Source organism: Botryllus schlosseri, chromosome 4 (assembly GCF_051294905.1).
Source record: "Botryllus schlosseri isolate E-star chromosome 4, Bs_hap1, whole genome shotgun sequence".
Lineage (NCBI taxonomy): Eukaryota > Metazoa > Chordata > Ascidiacea > Stolidobranchia > Styelidae > Botryllus > Botryllus schlosseri.
The window spans coordinates 9,391,660-9,418,634 of record NC_137239.1 but is presented as its reverse complement, the minus strand read 5'-3'; the positions used below and the strand labels follow the sequence as shown (position 1 = coordinate 9,418,634).

Here is a 26,975-nt window from a genome sequence, read left to right as displayed (position 1 = left end):
CATTGAAATATTATTTTCACTCAAAACGCAAACATCATAATGGGCATTTATTCAAAATCCATGCCTCGTCTGCTGTTCCCATCCATATATCAATTCAGAAATGCGAGGCTTCATCTTGGAATGTGACATCGTATTGTTAGGACGAAACGCACATCGTGGTATTAATTGCCTAATTACAAATCAGCTTAATAATATTGGTGATAGAATCGGCATTTCAGAAACACTGGGTTCCGATTTGGAGCCCCGACCTCCCCTCCGTACGACACGCCACACGTCTTACCACCACAACAAATTAGATTACTAATCGGGCTTACACTTGCACACAACCAATGATGAGCAATTCGGACCAATCATCACACATCATATGAATGAGTTGCGTGTGTGTCGTGACCTCCATGGAATCCCTGGGACTAGTCAAGGCAGGGGTGTCAAACTCAACATGGGTCGCGGGCTGGATTCATACCTATATTGATCAATTGCGGGCTGGACCAGTCAGATGGATCAGACTGTTATGTTCATATTCATACCCTCGATTTTCACATTAATATAGTACTTGATTATTTACCAAGCCTTATACATAATCGTATGTTACGGATCGTAGGAGCTCCATTGTAGCCACAGAATTGGCAATAGAATTGGCCAATATGCGAGGGTTGGCCGATTGAATAAATTATAAAACGCTATATCAGTGGTTCTATCGGCGATATGAGTCGGTATATTTCTATATGTATACTTTGTTTTATCATGACCAGAATCTCTGAGGTGTTTGCACCATCCCACCACGAAAACATAGTGATGAACTAGATGACTTTGCAATAACGGAAATTGATTGAAAGTGCGTTTTTCCGTCCACTCACACTCACCGTAGGTACTAGTGTCTGACTGCAGTGGACCGAGACAACATGTCCAGTTCGATTCCAGGTCAGGTAGACACATTTTCCGCAATCTAGATATCTCTGCAGGGTAATTTACCGCGTTCTTTGATATACTGCTGCGCCGTATCAGACTGAAGCTATATTACTGTACGGATTGTATTGTGTCTCCCATTTGCCACATGCGTAATCATACAAATACACGTATATGCAGTAAAAATGTAATTTTCCGACAAGCCAACTCATGCGTTCTGTTAAAAATAGTGCTCTGCTGGAAAACCTTATTTTGGAAATTTGAAATCGTTTGCCGCAAACCGAACAACGTCTTTCGTATCCCGATCACGATTTTCCATAATAATACTGTTTAACATTTTCGATTTTCCGACACCATTTCAACGCATTTCCTTTTCGGTCGACCAAATGGTACGTTCTTCCTGGCTGAAAAACCGAAAGATACATATCATATCTACTGTTAATAATTGACTGACATAATCGCATCAAACCCAATAAGAAGATCACGGGGCCATGGATAGAGGAGCTATATATGCTTTTAACTTCTTCCTCCACAATTTTTAAACCACCTGATTTGTCGAAAATGATACTATACGTAATAAGGACGATGCGGACATTCTGTTGACGGCCGCGTTTGGTATGCGAACCTTCAAGTTTTATGGACTGGTGTCGCAAACTAATTTTGAAAGGTTCTACACTGTGAAAAGATTTGTTGAATTTATAGGGAATCTACAGTATTCTTAACATCTGTGATCAGACTTCCTCGAGTTACAACTTCCTACCACGTTCTTCACAGCAAGAAAGTAAAGTAGAAATATCTACTTATACTCAAGAATGTAGCTTATGACAGTTGTCTCTACTCTATCACTAGAAACAGGTTAATCCGAGATCATGATCTTGTATTCCCTCGCAATGGCACAGTGACGGTGGCATATTTGGATTATCCACTCACAAAGTCTTATATACCTAGAAGAGTTTCTGATCAGCCCAATAGTATTGGACGCGACTAAACTCAATTTTTAAAATTTAAACAACAGTTCAATAATAGATCATGATAGAACATCGTGCCCTGGTCATATCGTAATGTTAGCTAAACTTCGCCTGACACCAAGTGTAGGCTACTCCGACTTACTCAATATATATAATATGCGGAAAACGGCGCAGACCGGAAGCCAAAACGTGATTGAGGCTAAGTTATCTCATTCCCATCCATCACGGCGATATTTTTGTGACCTGCTAACGCCATTATGATTATTTAAAATCCTTCATTCTCCCTCGAAATTTTACACTAGTTCCTCCAAAATTTATATCTTGAGCATACGTTTTAGATTTTTTCACCGTGTAACCCAATCTTTATAGTAGCTGATTTAAATTATTGTGCCTTTGACATAAATGTATACAGAATACATAGATTTGAACATCTTACAGAAATCGCCATGAGTGAATCTTACCACGTATATGTTGAACGATTTGAAAGACTTTACTTCAACTGTAAGTTCTCGCGACCTGCAAAACAATGGTATGATCTAACGTAGAATCGCCCAACACCAATTGTTGTTTACTACCATGGTATTTCGCCCTTCTGTTCCATACTTATTGGATCAACGTAAATAAGACGCGGTCCTTCGAGCAAAAGAAATTGTCTGGTCTTGACGGATATGCCTCGCTTTTTATCCAGCTCTGCTCTCTTCAATATCAGGGCTCCGTTTGTAAAATGGTGCCTAAAATATTTAATATATTCAGTGATTGGATCTTACGGTGATATGGCACGCAAGATATGTGAATAAAATACATTATTGCGCTAGGAAGTTCTGATATTTATTCGGAAGTGGTCACTACTACTTTTTGAGAATACTGAATTATGTTTTTCCTACTCGAAGTAAATACTCAGGTGATTATGTTGTTTGACTACCTCTATGCACCTTTAATCAGAGGTGGTCAAAGTAGTCAAGAAAGCTACTCAAGTAGAAGTAGAAGTAGCGACGAAAAAATCTACTCAAGTACGAGTAGAAGTACTTCTTCCATAAGCAACCTAAAACTACTTGAAGTAGAAGTAGAATTTACTGACTTCAAAAGTACTCAAGTAAGTAAGTAGTTGTGAAAACGATCCTAATTCGTTCAGATGGATTTTGAAAAAGGTGCAAATTGAGCTATGCGAAAGGTGACGAGCTTGATTCATATTGATGCATACCAGCAGGTATCCAATTTTCGACAGCATAAGCATTCGTCCACATCATAGGATGAAAATTATAGTATTATTATGGAGATGCGATACTTATCCTCTGTTTTCTCGAACAACACGTTTTAGAAAATAGCATGGTATGGCGCCATCCCCCATATTATAAGGTCCGTAGTTTAGTCGAAGAGCAATACGAAGAAGTTGAATAGGATACGGTGTAAACACTTTGCGCGATTAGTAAACGTTAATAAAAATATGGGGGACCGTAATAATGCCATGTTGTGTAGCTTTATTTCCGGAAATTAAAGGCATTACCACACCTGCTTTTATACTTCAACATGTATTCTATCCAGACAAAAGAACTGATATTAATTATAACTCAAAGTATATGATACTGGGACTTGAAAATAAAACATAAATACTACTTCTAAAAGCGGAACACATTTTTCATGCCTTCAGTCTAGAAAGTTTCAAAGGCAGAATTGCTAAACAGCACTAAAACTAACAAAAAAGTCAGAGTCCACTTTTTCAGGTTAGGACGTGCCACGGACATGGTAGATTACGATATGACAAGTAAATGATAGATTGTGAAACATCAATTTCAAACGATATGATGTGCCATATATACTGTGATGAATTAATTCATATGGGTGACGAGCGACAATGTGGTGTGAACGGAATCACGCCAACCCGCTACCTAAATTATATTAATCGATACTTTCGTGAAATCATACTGGTAACTCCGTATCCACTGCGCGCGAAGCACGACGAAAATCCTGGGCTATACTCAACTTTTATGAAAATTAAATGTTAATGCTCTGAAAAACACCCCCGAAATTCCTCAGGCTATCTTCCTGATTGGAAGATTGAGCTACTTCTACTTGACAAACTGAAAATAGCGAAAAGTAAGTAAGTAGATCACATATTATAACGAAATAGAAGTAGAAGTAGCGAAAATCAGATCTACTTGAGTAAGTACCAGAAGTAGAGGAAAACTACTTGAGTACTTCGAAAAAGTAGAACTACTTCGCTACTGACAACCTCTGCCTTTAATTGACATTTATTTTGACAAGAGTAATTACTTTACACACTTTACAGCTTGTAACGTAGAAAGTAGGATAAATATATATGTGAGAAAATTTCACGATGGTAATTGTCATAACAACTGAGCGCGCCCCTGTATGTAGGCCCACCATAGTTTCGGAACCAATAAGGAAAGTTTTTTCTTTGCATCAAGTTTGATGGATACAGGAAAAAAGTTTCGGTGACATACCTTAAAACACGAAATTTAAACACATTATTCGAATCGTAGCACAGTTGAACGTTTTTAAAATTTTATTCAACACATCGTGGAAAGGCCGGACAAACCCGATTTCCACGAGTAGATTGTGCGGGTTTCACCTCTTTTTGCTGTCTGTTCACTTAAATTTTTCGTTTAAAGAAAAAATGAGGAAGACATACGAAAAATAGGAAATTTCAGCGTTCTATCGGACAACACTTTGCTTGGATTGAGAGAAGAGGACAAATCCTCTAGAAAGAGAACATCTGGTAACTCTATATATTAGTACCCGACTATAATTCCGTAATTGCACATATTTGTAGTATTTTTTTCATTTCAAGTTGGTCGCGAAGATGCATCCCGTAATTTCAGACTAGCTGCATCTTATCTACTGCTAATAGTTTGAGACCTTTCGCCAGAATGTACGTTTTGATATTACTTTTTTTAGTTTTTACATGACACCACTGAAATTTAGTAGAAATTTACGTCGTTACACATATTTTATACTCGAGTACCAACTACCTATGGTGGCTACCAGTCCTAGACTATCTCTGCCGCTATTAGTAAGATACGTTTGCATAGAGGTAGATATGGAAGTAATATAACTTTCTGCGGAAGAAAGGTTCGTTAACCGTCTCTCTAAAAGTGACCAATAAGTAACACAAAAGAGGAGAAAATAGTAGAAATGCTAATGACTGGGATCGACTCGATGGTGGCGAAAAATGATTCAGAACAGTTACGTATATAGTTACAGTTGCAGTAATATAATATGTTTATGCTCTGATTATCACGTTTACTGCAATTTGTAAGCGTCCAATTGCTCACCATGTCGAGTTCAGTTGTCGCTTCAGCCATTGTTCTCTTTCACTGCTTGAAATATGGACGGGCACCCCGAATCCTTCGATGTCATCCGGATCTGATGGCATTAAATTTCTGCAGGAAATTTAAACAAGACGTATAGCGCACGTACTCCGTGACAGCCGATGCATAGCGATATGATGGGGAACAGCTTTCTTTGATATATGAATGGAGTGTGTTTATCTATAACCAGAGGTGAGCAAAGTAACCAGTATTGCTACTAAAGTAGAAGTGGAAGTAACGCCGGGTGGAAACTGAAAGTGCGTGACTGTACTTTTAAGAGCTCGACTCAAATTTTCGCCCTCCCCATATTTACGGATCCGAAAAAGAAAACCTATAAACGGGGAATTTATTCACGTAACTGTGATCGTTGGTCAATTGACTAACAAAAGGTTATTTTATATAGTTGGAGCTCGAGAACCGGTTTACGCGTCGGCTTCCGCTGAGTTGACCTTTTTGTCGCGTCATATGCAAAATAAGCTGTCTTCGCGGTCATGTTTGGCCGTGATAATTAAATATATGTCACCGTACGTTCTAACATTTACAGTTATCGCCCACGTTGGGAACCACCTTTACGAGTTAAAGATTTCCCATAACCTCTCGAGTGTGAAACGTGTCAGAAGTACACAAGTAATTAGTTTGAAAAAGTAGATTTAGTCAGGGGATCACATAATTTTAGCAGTTCATCGATGATTCCAAATTGCAAGATGTATCTGATCGATCAATGAAAATATTTTAGGTATTCGTTACTAACCTCTGGGTATAACCCACCAATGTCGTAATTCCCCACTTACCTTACGGCGCTAGGTGTTAAAGTTTTAGATTCCCTTTTCATGGTACCGTCTTTGTTGGGTGATAGTCTCGCCTCTGCCGATGACATATGCTGGTAAAAAAAGTAATACGGGCATGTAATGAACTCCAATCATTGTGGTCATATTTATATACTCTGCACGATAGAGATTGTTCGCTTCCGGTCTTTGAGCTTATCGATGAGAATGTTCTGACCGTGGACGGAGGCTTGATTGTGGGTAGAAACTCCCAATTCATTCCGGTGAAAAACTTGTGATTTTTTAATGCGTCGAATCCTCCCGCTTGCTCATTTCCCAGTCGCTCTTTGGCTGCGAATTTCTAAAAACAAAATCCCGTCGATGGAGATGTAATAGTGATCATTAGGACGATTTTTTTTACATGTCAAAATTTTGTCAAACTTGTAGCGTTAGGTCAAAATTTGTCAAATTTGTTCATAAAGTCAAATTTTTTTTGACTTCTGCATTTCGTTTGTATCGTGAATTTTGCACGATCGGTGGACGTATCTATTGATATTATACAGCTTGTAGCCTACTTTATAGGCTTACCGTTGTAAACAGCTAATTCACTACTCATTGTGAATCATAAACGGCCAAATAAAACAAATATGTAGACATGGTATTATGGTCAACGTACCGCAATATCCTAACTGAAGAAAGACTTTTTGGACATTGCATCATTCTTATATTGAGAAGCTCATGATGAAAAATTGTGATGTAGACAACATGGTCAGAATGAAGCAGCATGGTTTGTCATCAGAAGTGTACGCACAACTTGAGTGTTGTCAGCCAAAAACTGCTGCTGTTGAACGTCCTTGGCATGTTTCATAGTAAGGACATTCACTTTCTACTCAAGAATTTAGGAAAGCATCTCTCATTGTACCAATTTCTTTTTTATTATTTCCACCATTATACGTATTGTAACCACTGGAAGTCTACATAGGGCCAGATTTCGTTAAAATATTGTTTTTTTTTTCATGTTAAAAGTTGCCTGTTTCTAAGCCCAAAACTTTTTTCAGGCCAAATTTTTTCGTTAGGACTGCCAGTTCCAACCAGAAATGTAGATAAGTGTTACAATTTGAACATTATATGGGAAACCACCTAATTTGCATGCGCTAGGTCAAAATTTGGTCAAAATTCAGTTTGATTAGGTCAAAAAAAGACATGCCGACAAATGCCGCATGGTATGGTTTTGGGTCAGCACGGTGACAGAGCTATCTGTAATGATGCATGTAATATTGTAATATTTGTTGAATATATTGCAAAAAATCCTGCAATAGTTTTTACATATCCAAGGTCACTGTGTTGGGTACTGTTGCCAATAAGCGAGACATGCCGAAAAATGTGGCTTTATCATGAGAATTCATGATAAGATTTGTCCGACTGGTTTTTACTGGAAGACATGGCCTAATACCGTTGGGATGAACTAGTGTAGGCTTACGGGTGTGCAACGAGCGAGATCAGGACTATGAGACTCATTCATTTCGAGGCTAACCCCTTCTGCGTCGGGGCACATGAAGACGTAAAGGTTTGGCCAGGGATATATAGAACTCCGGGATGGCTGACTGCGTCAATTGCGTCATCGCGGTATTACCTAAGTGGGTCCAGATTCGCGCATTCAGTTTTGATGCACGTTCCGGTCAGCCGTGTGTCAGCTGTGTGTAATTTTAAGTTTTTGAGAGCGGTAGAGGCATATAATATCCATGTTTATGTTATTATATAAAGCTAGAGGTTAACTAGGTTATAAGATGTTCAGGTAGTCTGAAACTTTGCGGTATTAGCCCTATTCCTTCAGCAGCAATTTACCGGTATACCGGTACGGTCATTTACTCGCCTTCGGAATATCTCTGCTCCTGTAGTATCTTATGTAACATGTTTCGCTGCGCTGATAATCGTGAGAAGATAACAAAATGTAGAATAATTTCCAACGTTAACATTAGTATCCGCCGTATGATTTTGATTACGCCTTGCGGTATGTTTTTCATTAACCGGTATGTTATTCGAATGTATGTCACCATCCAAGGCTGTACAAGTGTACAATTACACTGTGCCGTGTCAACTATGAAGGCGACCGTTAGGAGGGACTTCGTCAGTTAAGATCTTGTACTATAGATTAATGTACGAATGCTGGTAGTGCTGGTATTGCAGGCTTACCGGTATTCCAGATCATTGCTGGATTATTCCTAGTAAGAATTGGAGCCACTGAGTACACCACCGGTGTGCAAGATTCAAGAGGCATTTCAATTAAGGATAACCAAACATTTGAATCTAATACAAACACAACACGTCAAGGTCGTTGCAGTTGTAAGTGTCCATAACAACTGTTGAATCCAATCCTCTTGTTACAGATACTATTCATCAGTTACATGTCTGGTAAAACAAGGCAGGCATATGTTTGTTAATGAACGGCACCTCAATGCTACAGTACTGGAATTATACTTCAACAGAAGTGCACTGTTGTGAACTGCCAATGGCTGACTCCCAGTATATGGCCACAGCATTTGTTGACCATTTGCTCTTACTGAAGCCATGAAGATGCTCACTCCCTTGAATGGATAAGCCAACACAATCGTCAGGACACGATACGACCCTGAGATACGGCCTGTCTTTACCATATAAACAGTTATAGCCTATAGGCTATGGACCTGTACGATGGAGGAAGAGAAAACTCTGAAGATTGCTTTTAATTTGCAAGGATTAGTCAAATCGTCGCAATAACACATGGACCTCTCCTCAGTCGGCCCAAGGTAAGTTTGGCTGATTCTAGTGATACGCTATTAAATGAGCGATTTACATTAATCCTGATGTGATTAAAGTAGTCTGCATTGCTACTCAAGTAACAGTTGTATTCCCGGGCGTACTGGTATTTGAACTTCCTCAAGTAGCTGTAGAAAGTGAAATGCCTGCAAGGTACTTAAGTTTAGAGATGGCTGCTTCAAAATTACAAGATGTATCTTCGAAAATAGGCAACACCTACTTGAGTACTGCAATGAAGTAGAAGTTCTTCATTACTGACCAACTCTGCATACATCTATATATATTCTTAATATTAATTTGTGTCTCTAAATACATCATTTGTTCATTTTTGTTGCAGATTCCGGAAAAACAAACGCGATGTTCCAGCATTTGCATCACGTCAACAGTGGATATCCTGGTATATTATACTGCGCACATGCCATTGAAATCTTGGCAAAGATGGCCACGATCTGAATATTTGGATCTCGTGCCTCCTCACCGAGATGATTTTTTGACATGGAATCATCTATCGCTCTATCGGAAAATCTGCAAGACAATGATACTGAATATTTCTTAACTGATAAATGGCATGAAATGCTTCAGGAGGCCCATTCGTGATGTACCGTTAAGCCATGGTGGTAATTTCTTCACTGCGGTCATGAAACTATTTCTCGGTGAACAAAATATCAGCTGAATTCAACAACTGGGTCTACCGAATGCTTCTTAAATTGAAAATGATATGTACCAAACTGCTACCCTGGCTACATTTGAACCTGAAGATAATTATCAATGGTGTGTTGATTTCTTGATCAACTTTCATTGAGTGACATAGAAGCTGACAATGCTGCCATCGCAATTTCGAGTCCTTACAGGCCGTGCTATCTTTTCGTTATTGGAAATGCTCCATGGTAGGGGTGCATTTAAAACAAACGGTGTTTGAAACACTATGTTTAAAACATGCTTTAAACAGTGTTTTAAACAAAGGCCTCTTGAAAAAAATTCTTTTTGCGTTGTAAAATTATGCCATAATTGTATAAATACTTTCCAAAATACGTGTTGTATGAGCCTACGGACGATTACCACCCGATATAGCCGACTAATATCGATATGGGATGGCTGGAACCCTCAAAATAGTCGGTTCAATAGCAATAGCACAGATATTTCGTCAAAGGAGCTATATTTACACTATATTTTCAATTGTCAATGTCAATCCAATATGACGTCACTATTGAATATTCTTGACGTCATGGCTTAAAAAAGTATTTTTTATACAAGGGCCTGGTTTTGAACATGTTTGTTTTGAATGCAACCCTATACTCCATGGTAATTGTCGATTAACGCGAATTGAAAAGGTTGATTTAATCAATCCTATTACCCCCCCCCCCTTCCCAGCTGCAAGGTTTCCGACAATGGCTTGTAAATAGGTAGAAGACGCTCATATTATTCGTTATTCACCCTGTTATTTATGGCCTGATGCAAATTATATGACGTGTAGAAATTAAACACATTCATGATTTACTGAAATTCAGAGTTGTCATAGTTTACTTGGTTGGCTATACGGCAGTGTCATACTTTACTAGGTTGGCTATACAGCAGTAAGGTTGTGATAAGGGAAGAATGTCTAGCTTACTCACTAACTATTCCGCAAAAGGTTGAGGATCGTTATTCTAGAAACAGCTGTATCGCTAGCTTGCAGAAAAGTGGATATTTCGAGGCAGATTGCAGGTAACTTTCTGGACCTACTTAGGTAAAGGCCAAAATGAAGTCAGCCATCCCGTAGTTCTATATATCCCTGGGTTTGGCCAACAAACCGCTTACAAAGTGCGGTGTCAAAACATAAGCAGCGACATAACGTTGGTCAAAAAAATTACCTTTGCTGGATGGCCAAACCTTTCTAAATGGATATGCTCCGTTGTAGGCACGGAATAGTCCAGTTCATGCAATCTGAGTAGACAGTAGTAAAACTGTGACAGGCAGAGGAATTCAATTCACCCTAATCTGAAATCACGTGCGTCAGACATGTTTTGTAGAGCTGTGTTTGGTAGAATTGTGGTGTGCGCGTTCTGTATGTCATACATGCCCGTAAAATCGTAGCATACTACTGTAATATTAAAAATGAATTCCTTTTCATGGGTGAGGCTCGGGTCGCAAGTTGCCACAAAAACTCAAATTTTGGTGATACTCTAAAAAGCTGCTTTACCGTAATTAAACTGTTATGAATTAGCAAGTTGGATTCAGCTAAAGAGCAGAACACACAGTATCGTGAGTTTATTTGCTCTTCTCTTATTCTCGTGAGACAGAAAATGGGAAATCGAAAGAAAAAAAACAGAACACAAGTTGGACGACGTATATCACAATGTAACGAGCTCTAATGTGCTTACTCTCCTTGGTCGTTTTGGACCTTATTTTCCAAGACATAAGGCAAAAGCCTCAACACAAGTAGGTGGTTTTTTCACCCTTTCGACGAACTGGAGCCTCCGGGACATTTCTGTAAGCTTTAAAAAACGATTTCTGCCAGCAAGCATCTTTCACTCACGAAAAATACGCTGTGTTTTTGATAGGAGTGCATAACACATTTCATGACCTGGCCATCCAAGCACTAGTAGTCGTTCTTGTACAAAACCCAGAAAGGGTTTTAGTGAAATATTTGAATTAGAAACGAGCGAAAAAAGTTGCCTTTTTGATGACAGTTGATAGCTTAAGCTACATAGTAGCTAATTTGTTGCATATCTGAAAAAACGTTGTTAAGTATCTCCATCTTCTTTTTGTATAACAATTTCGGTTAGTTTGGACGAATAAAATTTATTTCGCAACAAAAGTGTGAATAGAGCTCGAAAAGGTTGAAAAGCACTGACCAGAAGAGATGAGATCAAGTCCATTGCTTCCTCGTCCGCTACGTCTGGTCTTTTCAGCTTCGTTTTAATGATTTTGTGATAGTTTTCGTTATTCACGGATTCTTCGATTATGGGATTGCCGGATAACATATGGTATAATATGCATCCTAGAGACCATAAATCTGAGCTGAAATAACAAGATTGTGATTATTTTACCGTGAATGTAAGCCTAATCAGCAGCATATACAACCGAACCCGGCATATACTTATTAGACCCACAGTGTGATCAGTGATCATGCACCAGTTATATATGATTAATATAAAATAGGTGTGTGTGGTGCATGTTCATATCGCTTAGATAGGGGGTGGGTAACATACGGCCGGCGGACATTTTTCCGTCTTACAAGATAAAGGGGCCCGCGGCCCCAGTCTTCCGAGATTCCCCACTACTTGCTTAGGCTACATACGTCAAATTTTAGTGCCTGTATGTCATTACTCATTATACACATGCATGCACACTGCGCAGCGAGCGAGGGTGGAGCTTATACGCGTAAGTTCGTCGAATCGAGAAGACTTATCGCCTTATCGGCATTTACGATGTACTCAACCCAAATGGCATTTGTGGTAATCATGGTTTTTGTCGACTACAATGGTCATTTACACCAGACCGATATTTCTTATTTTTGATTCCGTAACCGTCGACTTGCAGCACGGCACACTTCTAGGCTTCTGTAAGACATCGCTTATGCCAGGGGTCGCCAACACAACACGGGTCTGGGCCACTTTCAAATTTCGTAGAGGCCTCGACCGCATGAATTGAATATCGAGATAAAATAGGCCGCACAGTTGAACAACCTCGCTATCTCGTCACCTACTAAACCCTAATGAATTAATATCTTGGTACATTTGGGGTTCCGGGCTTATCGAACGCCTTGAAGTCTTAATTAAAGATTTCACCGTGTGTTGATTGATCAGAGAGAAACAGACATGGTGGTGCCTGTATGACAATGCTGTTCTCAAGTCCACATTGTCTTCGTCATTATTGGCGAGAAATGGCTTTGAAGTTACATTGCTGTCGTTGAAATTCATTGATTAAATACGATTTATTCCTTGTATATATGGATAAATGGGCGAATAATCTTCAGCAATCCGGCCCGCCAAGTTCCTAATTTTCGTATATCCGGCCCGCCGACAGGAGAAGTTGCCCGCCCCTGGCTTGGATTTCAGAAGACGCGTGGTCGAAGTAGCCGGAGTTGCTACTCAAGTAGAGGCAGCAATTAAAGGTAAAAGTAACAATTTGAAATACACGTCGAAAGTAGATTGGCCGATTGGTCGCATGACTTGAGCAGCTCATCGGAGTTGGCCACTTTCCAAATTCCCGGGTGCATCTTCGCGACCAAAGTATAATGACCAATGACACCACAAATAGAAAGTATTTATGAAAATATGTTAATTGTGCGTGATATAGGGTCTCTTCAAACCGATCATGATGTCGCTATTACTCATAAAGGCAGGCCAACATATAACAACACTATCATATACTTCGAAAATCTCATAGTGTACAAAGTATGCAGTTTTGCCTAGAAGCTGGCCGGTACAAGTGGGAGTGGTTTAAAAACATAACCAGTTCAGTAAAAAGTACAAGTATAAGTGTATAAGGATAAGTGTAAGTACTTCGCTACTGACCACATCTGGACACAGCTTTGTACAATGACAAATTACAAAATGAGATCGGTGTGACCATTCCTGATGATCCGCCCGAATCATATGACCTGATATAAGAGAGATCCGAATTGAAAGAAGTTACATCCAAACTGATTTGAAGCGGTTTATAATAATCATTGATTGCAGTCCGCCTATATAGTGGTGTAGGAGCTTATTCTGCCGCCCCTGGCTTTCGCTGGAAATGCCGCACCAAGTAGAATATAGCAAATTTTAAAATAGTTTCACGTTCAAGCTATGTTTTCATAAAAACAATTACAAATAATGTTATGCGTCTCAGCAGTTGCATATCGCTTAAGAAAGAAGCCTCACTGCCTTAGCACTAAGACCAAAAATAAAAGACAAAAAATCTCTAGCAAATGTGCAAATGAAGATCAATAGCTGCCTCAAAATTGAACCTTTCGAGGTTTCACCGAAGCAAAACCAGGGATATTATCTTCAAAATCATGTTTTGGAACGTAGTCTCTTAATCTACAGAAAGAATCGGTAGAGTTGATAGCCGATCGTCATTCATGGTAGAACGTAAATATACGAGTTTATCATTTTCGGCTTGGAGTAACTCCTCTGACAACTCGTAATTGAGACACCAATGGTATAATAATATTTCAGACACAAGCATAAATATGGTGTCGAATCAAGTTAGTGTAATTTAGCTAACTACTGTTAAACATGTAACGCTGTAGCTCGTGATCAGCACTCTCTCTGTGCTGTGTGCACTGTGCAGCCCTATTTTCCCATCCCCTTGCAGCCTGCCGCCCCTGGCTCAGAGCCAGAATCGCCAAGTGACTGCCACATCACTGTGCCTATAGTGCAGAAGGTTAGTCGAATAAAATGAATGCTTACTTGAAATTGCATGTTTTCGTGTTGACTACTTCTGGCGCTGCATAATTTGATGAGCCGCTTCCCGGTAGAGCCTCTGAATTAAAGTATTTGAAGGAATAATTTTTTCATATTTACATAGCCTACTCGCTCAGTCACAATAAAACATAGGCCTAAGTATCAGAACTATCAAGTCCAGTTTGATGATCAGTCCTAACGGAATTGTCATGGTGAAAACTACCAAACTTCACATCGAAATTTGCGTATCTGTCTGCCGATACGACGACTTTGCGTATAAGGTATTAGGCCTACATAGTAATACTAGTGATGTCCGGTGATATTCATGTGAGGCACTGACTCGTTATAGTCTGATTTACAAATATATATATAAAAAAAACATATATACCCGATATGGTAGCAGATTTAGTTAGAGATTTCTTTCTGATTACATTATCACTCTTCACACGCAGGATATGCGAAAAAATGTCCTGTACATATCAACAATTGAAGGCATAGGTAAAAGTAGAAAATACATAACTTCTAGATCAGTGAGGGAATATATTTGCTCTGCACAACATGTTGGGCATCGCAACTATAAATACATCATTCATACTACGCTGGCGATTTGCGAAGTACATTGCGCATTTTGTAACTGCGCTGGGATTGTCGGATAGTCAGCTAATAGTATAGGCAGGGTTGCCATACCGTCCTTATTTCTAAGATTCGTCTTTATTTTAAAGGGCCAGGTCTTAGAAAACCCAGCTGCTCTTATTTCTCAGAAATGTCCTTGTTTTCAACTTGCGTCTTTCTTTTGTCTTATTTTTAACAACTGCAGAACTTCGATCGTTTTCCTCTGGTATCTGTGTTGCATAATATTCTAAAATTCTCCATTTTGCGTCAAGACCTTTTCACATTATAAATGAACGGAATTCCCGTGGCGTACACACCACAGGATATGACTTCTAAGTGGTGAGATGGCTAGGGCAGTGCGTGGTATAACAGTTTGAGCTGTAGCCTACCATCGCAGAGGACATCATTTTAGCAGTAAACGGTAGCATAGGCACCAACTTGCGAGGTTACGTGCGCCACCTCATCACTATATTTACGAGGTGGCGGTCACATCGTACAAAATGCTCAAACGCCCCAATAATTAGTAATTAGGCGAATCCACGCGACCTCGTCGATATAATCAGAAAACAGTTGCGCGAGGCGAGCTACTCAATACGATACTGCACTCATCATAACCCAGACAAAATACTGATTACCAGGGCCAGTTCTTGTTACAGTCAAATCCGTGGAAAGTTGCATTTATTTTTCACTAAAGTTGCAGTAAAAAGTTGCTTTTCACAAAGTTGCAGTAAAAAGTTGCATTTATGTGCAAGTTATTTGAAATTATTTGGGTAGTTAAGTCATGTTCTCTCTTGTTTCGGCGAAGGGTTTCAATGAATGGAACAGACTTAGTGAAATGACAGTCAAAACCCAGTTACAATTAAAGGTAAACCTAGACCTGAGCTGTCGTGAGATCAATGAAGCACTTTTTATAAACAAGAGTTGCTGAAGCAGATTGTTTCTGGCAAAAAGTATGAAATATGATATGCTACGGATCGTAAAAATACAAAGTATTTACAAAACGCTATTTCAATGCTAATCTAATTTTTCGAGTGTCCTTATTTTTGGATCCATGTCGATGGGAACCCTTGAGTATAGGTGAGGCAAACCCATCTGTGTCTCATTTGGTCATTGGTCGTCTGTGCCGCCGTTGTTCGTAACAATGCCAAATTTCGCATTCCTTGGAGACTTTCAGGCGTTCTGGTTTGCTGACATTATTAGTATTTAGATTTCCACAATCAGTGTGACAATAGCATTCGCGATATATATGATCTATTACAAATTCTGAGCCGTTCACGATGAATTGCGCTATCACAGATGAGGTTAGGACGGCCATTCATGAATATTGATGGTTAATACTTTTAATTATTGGTGTTGCCATCGTTGAAGGAGTCATAATTTTCTTTTACTCAACCCGGTTACCGGTGAGACACTGGCTCACTTGCTTCCCCTGACCACATTTCACTGAATAGTACGATACTGCTTAAGACACGTACGGTCACAATTTCAAGTAAATATGAGAATGAGTGACGCGACCATACGAACTCGCCACAAATAAAATCCAAATAGGATTATGAATCCATTACATATGACTATAATCATTGCTCAACATTATGGACTTCGATATTGCTAGTCACTGCGATACATGTGAACATGAATATGTTTGCTGTTCACAAGAAAGTTTGAAACAAATACGCCTACAATATAATTTAGACATACTTTTATAGTCCTTCTTCGATTCCCGTTTGAACTTCACAGCACCCCCAAAGTCGCTAATGTTGATGTGCATGTCAGAAGTCAGAAGGACATTTTCTGGCTTCAGATCTCTGAAAACAACATGCCAATTGTACACGAATAATTTGTAGGTAAGATGCTTCGTGACCGGAAATCACTGTAATATAAAATGAATGAAAGTTCCTTGAAAAGTGGAGATCATTGTGAGATTTGGATTTTCGTCAACAGGTGTGAATAATAGTTTGTCCTGATATATAACTCTGTAGGAGTTGGTATATGAATGTGTTAGCCACATGATCGAATGCATGAACTGAACATGGCCAACCAGCATCTGCAGACGTCTCATTCTCGTCGCAATAGTTGCAGATACCGATCCTCTCCATATTCCCAACGCGTCATATAGCCTAGCGAACTGTGTATCATAACATCTGACATGCTCAATAGTCAAAACTAAACATTACGAACGTACATATGAAAATCGAAACAAACAATACATTAATGTTGTCAAATTTATTCCACTCCAAGCTTTTCAACTGATTCTCATTAAGGTCAAAGGTCAGTAAATGTGGTTGATCAATCATCGCAGTCTATAGTTGTCATGCGCGACTTTGATAATATAGCGGCTTGCAACTTTCCCATTGGACAACACCCCCAAAAAACTCCGAATGTGCCAATACTATAGTGGGAATAACAATTAGTTTTCTGTCCTTGCTCATGATCGCTCCCTTTTTCATTTAAAGGTTCTTGAGTCCATCATTATATAGGTGCAGCATCCGATAATCTGGCGACATAAAGGACATCTCTGGCTATTTTGTTAATATTTCATTAGTGCCGTGTAGATATTCGGTTATTTTATATCTGAATCGGTCTCTTTTCTGTTGTAGCATTGGTTTTCAACCAGAGTGTTGTGACCCCGGTGGTTCGTTTGCATTTATCCGGTGTTAGCGGAGGAGCTGATTGTTGGTATAGCATTCAGCTCACCCAAAAGGGCGGCAGTAGGGTTGGGCGAAGGTGTTGACCTTTTGTAGTCAATAGCTTACTAATTTCAGAGTTGCGTCGCGGAGCATATTTAAATGGCAAATTGGGTAGCTCACGAGTCTCAAAACTCGTAACTAATACGTTACCAAGACAATGTTTTTCTATATTTCAAGTTGGGTTCATCAGATGAGAGTCAGTCGAAAAGCATCCAGTGGAACGACTTTGGCAGTATGAGTGATTGGACATATTGCTTCTTTCGATGATCAAGTCTTGTATCTCAGGAAGCCTATACACATAAAAAGCATTGACTGCTTCCTCGCAGTCTTTCATGGGAACTAGTATCACCTGTGAACAACGTTAAGTTTCCGTAGGTATTCCAACGCAAGAACCAGCTCCGCGGCATAGTGTTTCGCACAGTTTCGACTCAAGCCTCCGTTACTTTCAATGTATGACAGTAAGTCACCTCCACTGGCGAAACTCAGGCAAAAGTCTATAATTGAAGAACTAAGGAATTCACCTTTGAACATAATATAACCATCAAGCCATGACGGAATGGATCGGGATCAGAAAACAAAATTAATTTCCGGCACAGGGAAGCCAGTGGCGCAGTTGGTTAAGAGTGTCACAACACAAATGGAAGGGGTTCGAATCTGGGCTCCTCATCGCAATCCTCGTTGCGATTGCAGTGTATGAAAAGGCCGAAGTGAGCCGAGCCAAAAAGTCGACAGCAAAGACTGAAGATTACGGATGCACGAAAAATGAGAGTGACCGATGGTGGGCGAGCGTGAGAATGGAAGCCGTCGGTAATATGACAATAAAGACCGCAGAAGACTTTGATCTTAATGAAATTACTGTGCTGGGCGCAAATTACCTTATAGGCGATAAGCGCCAATGTTGTGAATAGAACAAAACAAACAATTTCCTGCATGGCTACGCTGTTCCATATAGTTGGATGCAATACGTAAATGTCACTTCGATCTGCTGCAGACAGCTATTTGTAGGCCCATGTGTATGCTGGAGCTTGGGTCTGGGGATTATGGTTCTTAGCAGTGTTGGGATCAAGTCACTACCTTCGAGTCACGAGTCATCTCGAGTCATTGCACATTTTGACTCGAGTCAAGTCACGTCACTCGATTTTTGGAGGTGACTCGAGTCAAGACGAGTCAAGTCAAGTCCAGTCACGATTCAAGTCATATTCAATTTTCGAAGTATGAGTGATGATAGAAGGTCCTCACCTTTTACTGATTGGGTGAAAGGCATATTAATTAACCATTTATCTTGAATGAAATAACGAATATAAAGGTAAATATTCAAGCAAAAAAGGTATTGTATCGCTCCCGCACACGTACACGTTAATAAAATAGCGAGTAACTGTATAGGTACATACTATACATCTTTTATTATCAGTCAATATAGAGGATCGGATACGCAGCCTCGAGAAGTTGAACAATTTTATGTGGTACAATACGCTACCCATCTACACATTAGTGAGAATATAAACGCATAAACTATATTCGTTCGATTTAAATCATGAAAGAGGGTTGGTTAAAGTGAGCACTGCGCAATGTAAGCACTCAGCCGTCTATAAAACTAAGATTCGTTGGAACGTATAATATATACACACGGGAATATTTGGGGATCACAACAGAATCTCATGTCATGTAGCCTAAATCTAGTGTGGTAACACACTGCTAGCAGCAACATCACTTACAAAATTACATAAAATAATTGTATTGTCAAATTAGAAGATTGGTGCAACCTTTTTTTCTTCATTCCCCATAACCTGAAATCTATATTCGCACCATTTAAAATGGCTCCCTCCAATATATTTGGGTAAGAAGTTGTTTTGTAAAGACTTGCTATTGGGGGACGTTACGAACCCAAGAATTAAACATCACGCACTAAAATTAATGAGCAGTGAACTGGTGACAGTAAAAGCAATGCTGCACCTCCTTGAAATGTAGGCTACATTAGGCCGACAGAAAATAGGAAGAATTTGAAATTTGTCCAAATGTAGCGAGGTAGCATCAATTTACATGTGTAAATGCCGAATGATGCTTCGGTCAGATAAACTTCCTGTTGTTGACGAATTATGCGTCTGGTAGATGTAAGCGGCCATAATCTACACTTTCGCACATTACTATAACTCGAAAAGGGAGAAATATGTCATTTCATCGTCTATTTATTTGTGATGTAACAATGGAGGATCAGTGAAATCAGTGAATGGCTGGTTGACATCGGCGTATGCAAACAACCCGAATATACATAAGATAGTGTGATTTAATCGACACCGTTTACTTAATGACTTGAAATTGACTCGAAAATTTTGCTCCGAGTCACGAGACAATCCACATTTCTGGAGCGCCGAGTCAAGTCAATTCAAGTTATTTTTGCAAAGTGACTCGAGTCAAGTCAAGTCATACGAAAAAGTTGACTCGAGTCATCCCAACACTGGTTCTTAGTAACAGTAACCTTGCGTACCAAACCTTTCGTGCAGTATGTATTGTCGGTTAGCACACCCCACTGTAGTTGTATCTCCGTTTGGACTACGTTTTCAATTACCGGTAACGTAGTGTAGGTGTAGGGGTTTGCTGAGTAGCGATCAGGTTGCTATTAAATCATACAGAATTAATACCATAAAAGCGTGATTTAGTTTGCTACTGCCAAGGCATTTCAAACATATATGCCCGATTACAATCCTGTTCATTCTCGCTATGGTCACTATTAGTCAGTCACAAGTCTGTGGCACGAACATTGAATCCCAACGTTCGGGCGAGGGCAAAAAGTGCGCAGTAAGGCGCGATTTCAAGGAAAATAGAAATAATACTATTTTATTCACATATGTGAAAAGCGAAGGCTAAACGATCGTATACAGACCACATTACTCAAAAAATATATTGCAGATATATCTGGTCGCACTACTACGTAACCTGGGAGACAATATTACGTTAAAATTATATTTTAATAGTATGATATTTGCCATTGTGTAGATCAGAGGTGGGCAAACTACGGCCCGCGGGCCGCATGCGGCCCGCGAAAGGCTCATGAATGATATTTAAAATATTGAAAAAATGCGCAGTAAAGATCTAATTTCTGGAGGGACTCGGAGAGACTGTTTCTCATTATATTTCACCATGATAATTATAAGTTATATCCTTACTAGTACATTCATATTTCATTGCTGGTGCGATAGCCCGACCTAAAGGTCCACGCATTTTAAAAGGTTTCAATTGCTAGACATTAAAAAAAGTCAAAATGGGAATGACTATGAGATCACGAGTGTAATTTTACATTGATTACTCCAGCAAGTGTATTACTTTTCGTGCTGTAGCCTACTTGTAAAAACCGATTCGCGCATGTCGTAGATAGATTCGTTCTCTATATGTGCAGAAGTATTTATATCTATAAAATCTCTATACATCATATTTGAAGCTAACATGGTTATGACGCTGTCAGCATTGTGTGTCCTGGAGTTGAACCAAAAGTAGAATCAGCAAATCTACAAGCAGATCACTGCACACAGACTCAAATCTCCATCCTGTTCTAAGAATCGAGATTAACGACTTTTCATCTCTAGTTTTAAAAAAATAGGTTATATTGAGGTTGACCAGCACCTTATCAAATATCGCCAGAGTTTCTGATTCGTGTACCATATTCTCAAATCAATGGTTGGTTGGTTTTAAATAAAAATATATATATAACTTGCACATCCTTACTATATCATCAAATGCCAATATTGCGTTTTGGTTTATAATCCCAATTTTATATAGTGCAGCAGGACGATCCACTTATATGTTATCTCCATATTTCTTCGGTCACTATATGACAGTGGTTCTCAAACTGCCCACCCCTGGTGTAGATGCACGGTTCATTTTATGTACCAGTAATCTATAGCGATGTATTATATGTGAAGTTTGACATGTATTGTGGAAGATTTTAGTTTTAATGTCTAAGCGGGAATTTGTGGTTCTGAGAAGGCTTGCAGATTGGCGTCGGTGTTACCCAGGATAATAAAGATTAGGAACCATTACAAGATCTACGTGTAATAAATTTAAAGTATCACGGATAACAGGATTTCTATTCTAGCCACGCCTATATTCGAAATCAATGGAGTTACTACGATTAGCAGATTGAATATAGTGAAAAATCAATATGTAAGTACACACGTTATTGATAGAATCGACCAAATTTCTATTGAGCTTAAGCTGTTGCTTGTCGGCTGTGGCTGTTGTTGCCGATTTCAAGAACGGCTCCCATTCGTTCTAGGCTGACGTGGATCGGGCGGCTGTAAGGGACCTTGATATACCTGTGATACTATTAGATAGGAATTATATAGTCGACCTCTGTCGGACTCGAACTCGCAAGACATCGGTGTTGCAACTGTGGAGCCTACCACGGCCAAATATGCCGGAATCATGGTACTTTGTCCGAATATGATCATTGTCATCTTTCATTCATGCCGGTTCACATGTTCACACAATGGTTTCGTCACGCATGCGTAATGGATTGTGTCATGGCGTGTAAGTGATTCTGTATTCTCTCTCGCGAGAATAATAACTTCCGTTATGTACACCGAAATGAATCCTGTGTTTACGTTGTAACTGTGTGGTTTTGTGGTCAGATTAGGTGATGACATTATTTATCTTCGAAATTAGAGAAGAAATTCTGGCGTGATTATACAGGTGTGTAATCTATAATGTCGCGAATTGTTGGGCGTCAATCATTGCCAAAAAGGATACATAATCTCTTTGTATCTTCGAAGGTGTAATGAAGTTTGACAAAGAACGGGTGGTCGATCAATGCAATGATGTCCTTTTCCTTTTCGAATTGCGTTTTCCTACTGCTTTTCTCCAGAGACCTCTTCTCGATTATTTTGACTGTGATCGGAAGAAGGATATCATAGTATGAAAGTTCATTTGATTAAACTATAAGGATTTAAACTTATGACTACTCACTCGGAAATTTATGCTGAACTTTAATTTATCCGGGAATCATAAAAATGTCAATGAAAGTACCAAATCTTACTTGCAAATTCGATTTCGGTTTCTATTTCTCTGGCTAACACAACCTGAAACAAAGTAAGGGTTAAGGGTTCAGCAGCTACATACGGTATCTATAGCCCAAAAATATTTTGAAATCCAACAAAATTGAAATATTTTCTGGCAGAATTTTATTCAACAACAAAATTGTTTTCGCGCTATTCATCTTAATATAGCAACCATCAGAAGCTATGTCGAAAATGGACAGGAGGTACGAGACATTTTATCGGGTTACGAGCGCTAAAATCGATTAGAATCACTGACGTAACAGCTTTTGAAACGACACTTTATTTAGTACACGTTAGGTTTTGGAGAGTAGAAAGTAGTTTTTCAGCAGGTTTGCATCACTTTTACGAATAAAGGGACCAAAAACGGTCGACTACGATTAAAAGCACGCGACGGCTCATTCAAATCTGGTTTTTCAAACTGCTCATACTTCAGTACTTTTGAGACATCTCAGATTCTACTTCTGCTTGATGTAGTTTTGGTATATTTGGTATTCGCTATTCTACTTGTAATAGTTCGGAATGGAAAGTACTGGCTTCACGCCTACTAATCCAATAGTCTTCCAATCACGATGTCCGTAGCATCATCCGAATGTATGCATCCGTCACAATCGCCTATATAAATACTTAAGAGTTTAGAACTGGAATCTATCAATCACACTATATCTGTTTACTCAAAAAATATGTTATTCATCGTTTTATCGTCTTCGGTGCATCTCCGGAATTAAAAGTGAATACCTCTCTTGATAACTTGGTCATGGAGCCTATAATCCCATTTTTTGTGGAATTTGGATTTTCGTAGAAACGTGTCTCACGATAATTCATGCTTATAACGAATTCTTGATCTTCCTATCGGCACGTTTGATTACGTAATGCCTCTTGTTATTTTACGAGATTTCTGTTCTTATTGTATTTGTACATTCCTGTTCACTGTGTTGAAAAATGCCAACATTTCATAAGCACGCGATGTAGTTTTCTTATTTAACACTAGCAAAAGAACGGGACACACTTTCACTTACAAGTTACGTTTTACGAGATGTGGACCGCTCAAAGTATTGCTAGCTTCAAGCGATTGATATTTTGAAACCATTTATACGAAGAATTGTAGGTGATTCATGAACCACTTAATCTGTATAGAGCGGTCCCCAACCTTTTTTACACCGTGGCCTCATTTGAAAATTCGTAAAAATCAATGGATCCTTAGGAAGCGTTATTATATTTAAAAATACTGGTGTTTAAGCAGTAACCGCTAGATGGCATAACAACATGATATAAATACAACACACAATAAATATGATTGGGAATTAATTACTAATATATCTTCAGTATATTGTGAAGTTGAGCTTGTTGTTGCTCTGAAAATGTCTTAATTGCCGATTTAGTGATGGAACGGGCCAATCGCATTCATATTGAACATCCAAGATACTACGCTTCTTTGTCTTCAGAAGTAAAGGCATGCAATATCTTTTGTGACAGTAAAGTTTACTCAGAGATGATAATTTCCTAATTTTTTCATGACCCCCGCTGAAATAGGTTCATTGCCCACAGGTTGGGAAACCCCTGTATAGAGTTGGTAATTCATTTCGACAGTTCTCAAATTTTAGGGAAGAGTTTATGTACCATTGTTATAGCACACGATTGCTCGTTGAAGTGTAGTTTGGAGCTTCAATTAATGAGCATATGTAGTCAGGATAATGGAATATATACAAATAAACGAATTTCATACTGTTGTAATTCATAACGGGCTACTGTCTTATAAACACTTCAACGACATACTATGGTTAGTATAGCTTATTCACAAAATCAGAAATGGCGGTATTATGACGGTGTGAATAACGCCATGAACAGTTTTTCGGCATCTTCGAAGGAGCACCAAAATTTTAATAAATAGATCTTGGATTTTCACATGTTACAAACCTCTTGCAGTGTCCCCTATTTAAGTCACCTCTTTGATTTTATAACCTGGATCATCCCACAACTAACGATGATAGGAAATATTAGCAAAAAGTAACCTTGACGATGGGGTAATCGAGAACAACTTTAATTTCAAAAAGCTATGAGATAAAAATATCTGCCTTGTTTGATATATCACGTGGTCAATTGGGTTATCGCTCAATTATCACCATAAGATACGAAATCACAGTGGCATGTGTATATTGCATGCATCATAAGTCACGGTATGAATGGTGTCGACTACTTGTCGCAATATGATGTTGCAATAAGTCCACGTATTTGTGAATTAGGAAAGCTAAGAGCGCGTGATCTCTTCGCATTTTACTCCTCGACAATGCGGATCAGAGCATTGTAAACTCACACCCATTCAATTGCAAAGAGTCATTGGGTTGGATTACGTGCAACGCCGTAATATGTCACATTTACCATAGACTCGTGATAACTTCGTTGATTGATTAGGATGACCGGCAGTGGCAGCAGACATGGGGCGGTTACTGCATCAATGTAATTTTTTTTCTTGCTTGAACACATATTTTGAGACAACATAATATAACAAATGCGATGAGAGGATGAGAGAATATTTTATTTTTTGAAAATGTGACGTCATTTGTTTGTTACTTCATAATAATATATCCAAATAGGTTCCTTGTGGTACAGAATTTGAATATTGCAACGAACAACACATTCATATTCGCAATTTATTCACTATAAGCTTTTCAACTGACCCTTTACATTTCTTTACATTTCGAATTGCAATCTCCGTATTATACTGACGGCCACTACCGACGAGGGTCAGTTGAAAAGCTTATATTGAATAAATTGTGAATATGAATGTGTTGTTCGTTGCAATAATATATCCATAGTTCAGATGTATAGCTGACGACGTCTCGCCCCCAGTGGTTTTCATTTCTTATAGCTGCAACCAAAACTAGCATGGAGTATAAGTGGACGTCTTACGACAGGTCCCAATTTTGAGCATAGAATTCAATAATAACGATTTATGTCCGTTTAAAGTTGGGCGGTAAGTGAATTAAAATGACGTAAACAGAAGAAATCTGCCGTAACGAATAATGATTCTCATAGTTGAACGAACACACATACCGGCAATCCGGATATTGCGAGTCGCCGTTAAGAGTAACGGAATATAACAGCACGGTAGTGATTTATAACAGCAATGCTTGAGTTCTAATGATTTGATATGGAAATTGTCATGATTTATATGACGGGTATAAATATTTGCCATACTGTTTGAATCCAAGCAGAGTGGTGAATATAATCCTCCTTTTACGTAGATTACCACATGTAAAGCAAGACGGCGGCTCTATCACTCATACTACTACATTGAATATTTACGGGATTGGCACAGCTAATGCTTGTTGCGTAATAATGAGCAGCGATGTTTACAAATCCGACGTTTCTTCTATCAATAACTTGATATGACCCAATAATACTGGTTCATAAATGTTCAGTTTTTGTGATATTCCTCGTAGAAGTGAAAATATTCGTTCATTTACCAAGAAACCTTTTACATAGGCCATATAACCGAGTATGATTACGATTACTTCGAATTTTCTTGCTAACGTTATCAATTGCGATTACACATGACGATTACCCCATGTCTGAATGACAAAGTTAATTCTATGTTTTTGAAATTTATTCGTCATGTATAGAAATCGGGCAATTTATGCAACGCAATCATATTCCAAATACGACTTCCGAAAATCAGATCGTTTGTCGACACGAATTTATTCTGAAGTCTATTCTTTGGCGTTCGAATGACTTTCAATTTTTATGAATTATCACCAAGCGTACTATATAAGGGATATAAAGGCTGTATAATTGTCATCTTCTATGCGGAAATATGGATCGGTAGACTCTCCTAACCGCATTGTGTGAGAATGTAGCGTGATGAAACTTTCTGGAAAACTAGGCCTCGCATATCTGATGAAGAGGAACGTGTCACATATGCATGCCTACCACAAGACCTACGTTTACTTTCACTCCGTCGAGTAACGTCCACTGTGCACGCAATTTTGATGGCAGTTTCTGAAAGGACTGGTAAACCATACAGGAACACTGCTTATTGAAATCAGTGAAAACGATAATCGACCAATACAAAGATTGTGAGCCATAGAAACTATGGTTAATGGTTATGTTAAACTGAGAATAGTATACAAGTTACCGTTGAATCGGCGTCTTCTCCCAGTAGTTTCGAAACCATAAAGTCGTCCGGCGTTTTTCCGGCCATAATTCCGTTACTGTCCCGTGTAAATAGCTGATATCCGACTCGCTTTGATTACAGTACGAAGTTTACAATACACTCATTGATAACGATAGAAAGAATTCGTCCATGCATACAGCGATTTGCGTTTAAATCAAGCAATGATAACTAAGTGACTATTACTACGCATTGAGACAGTCAGGCAACTCAGGTGTGTTTCTTTAGTCAATAAAGAGGAAGGTAATGCGTCATTTTATGTAGGCGACGAATGCATATACCTCTGTACTAATGCTGTATGCAGTACCAATATTTCGCGTTA

General features: G+C 38.9%; 1 protein-coding gene across 1 annotated transcript; it reads right to left on the bottom strand.

The window, feature by feature from the left end:
* Positions 1 to 1,013: 1,013 nt before the first annotated feature.
* Positions 1,014 to 26,975, bottom strand: LOC145437002 (3-phosphoinositide-dependent protein kinase 1-like). Its single transcript, XM_080314177.1, has 13 exons — positions 26,618 to 26,975; positions 22,464 to 22,506; positions 22,178 to 22,315; positions 17,784 to 17,928; positions 16,446 to 16,552; positions 14,142 to 14,214; positions 11,598 to 11,763; positions 6,146 to 6,328; positions 5,995 to 6,083; positions 5,168 to 5,275; positions 2,450 to 2,605; positions 2,336 to 2,390; positions 1,014 to 1,310 (listed from the first exon to the last, which is right to left on the bottom strand). Exons 1-13 carry the CDS (start codon positions 26,681 to 26,683, stop codon positions 1,212 to 1,214), a joined length of 1,428 nt encoding a protein of 475 aa, XP_080170303.1. The 5' UTR covers positions 26,684 to 26,975; the 3' UTR covers positions 1,014 to 1,211.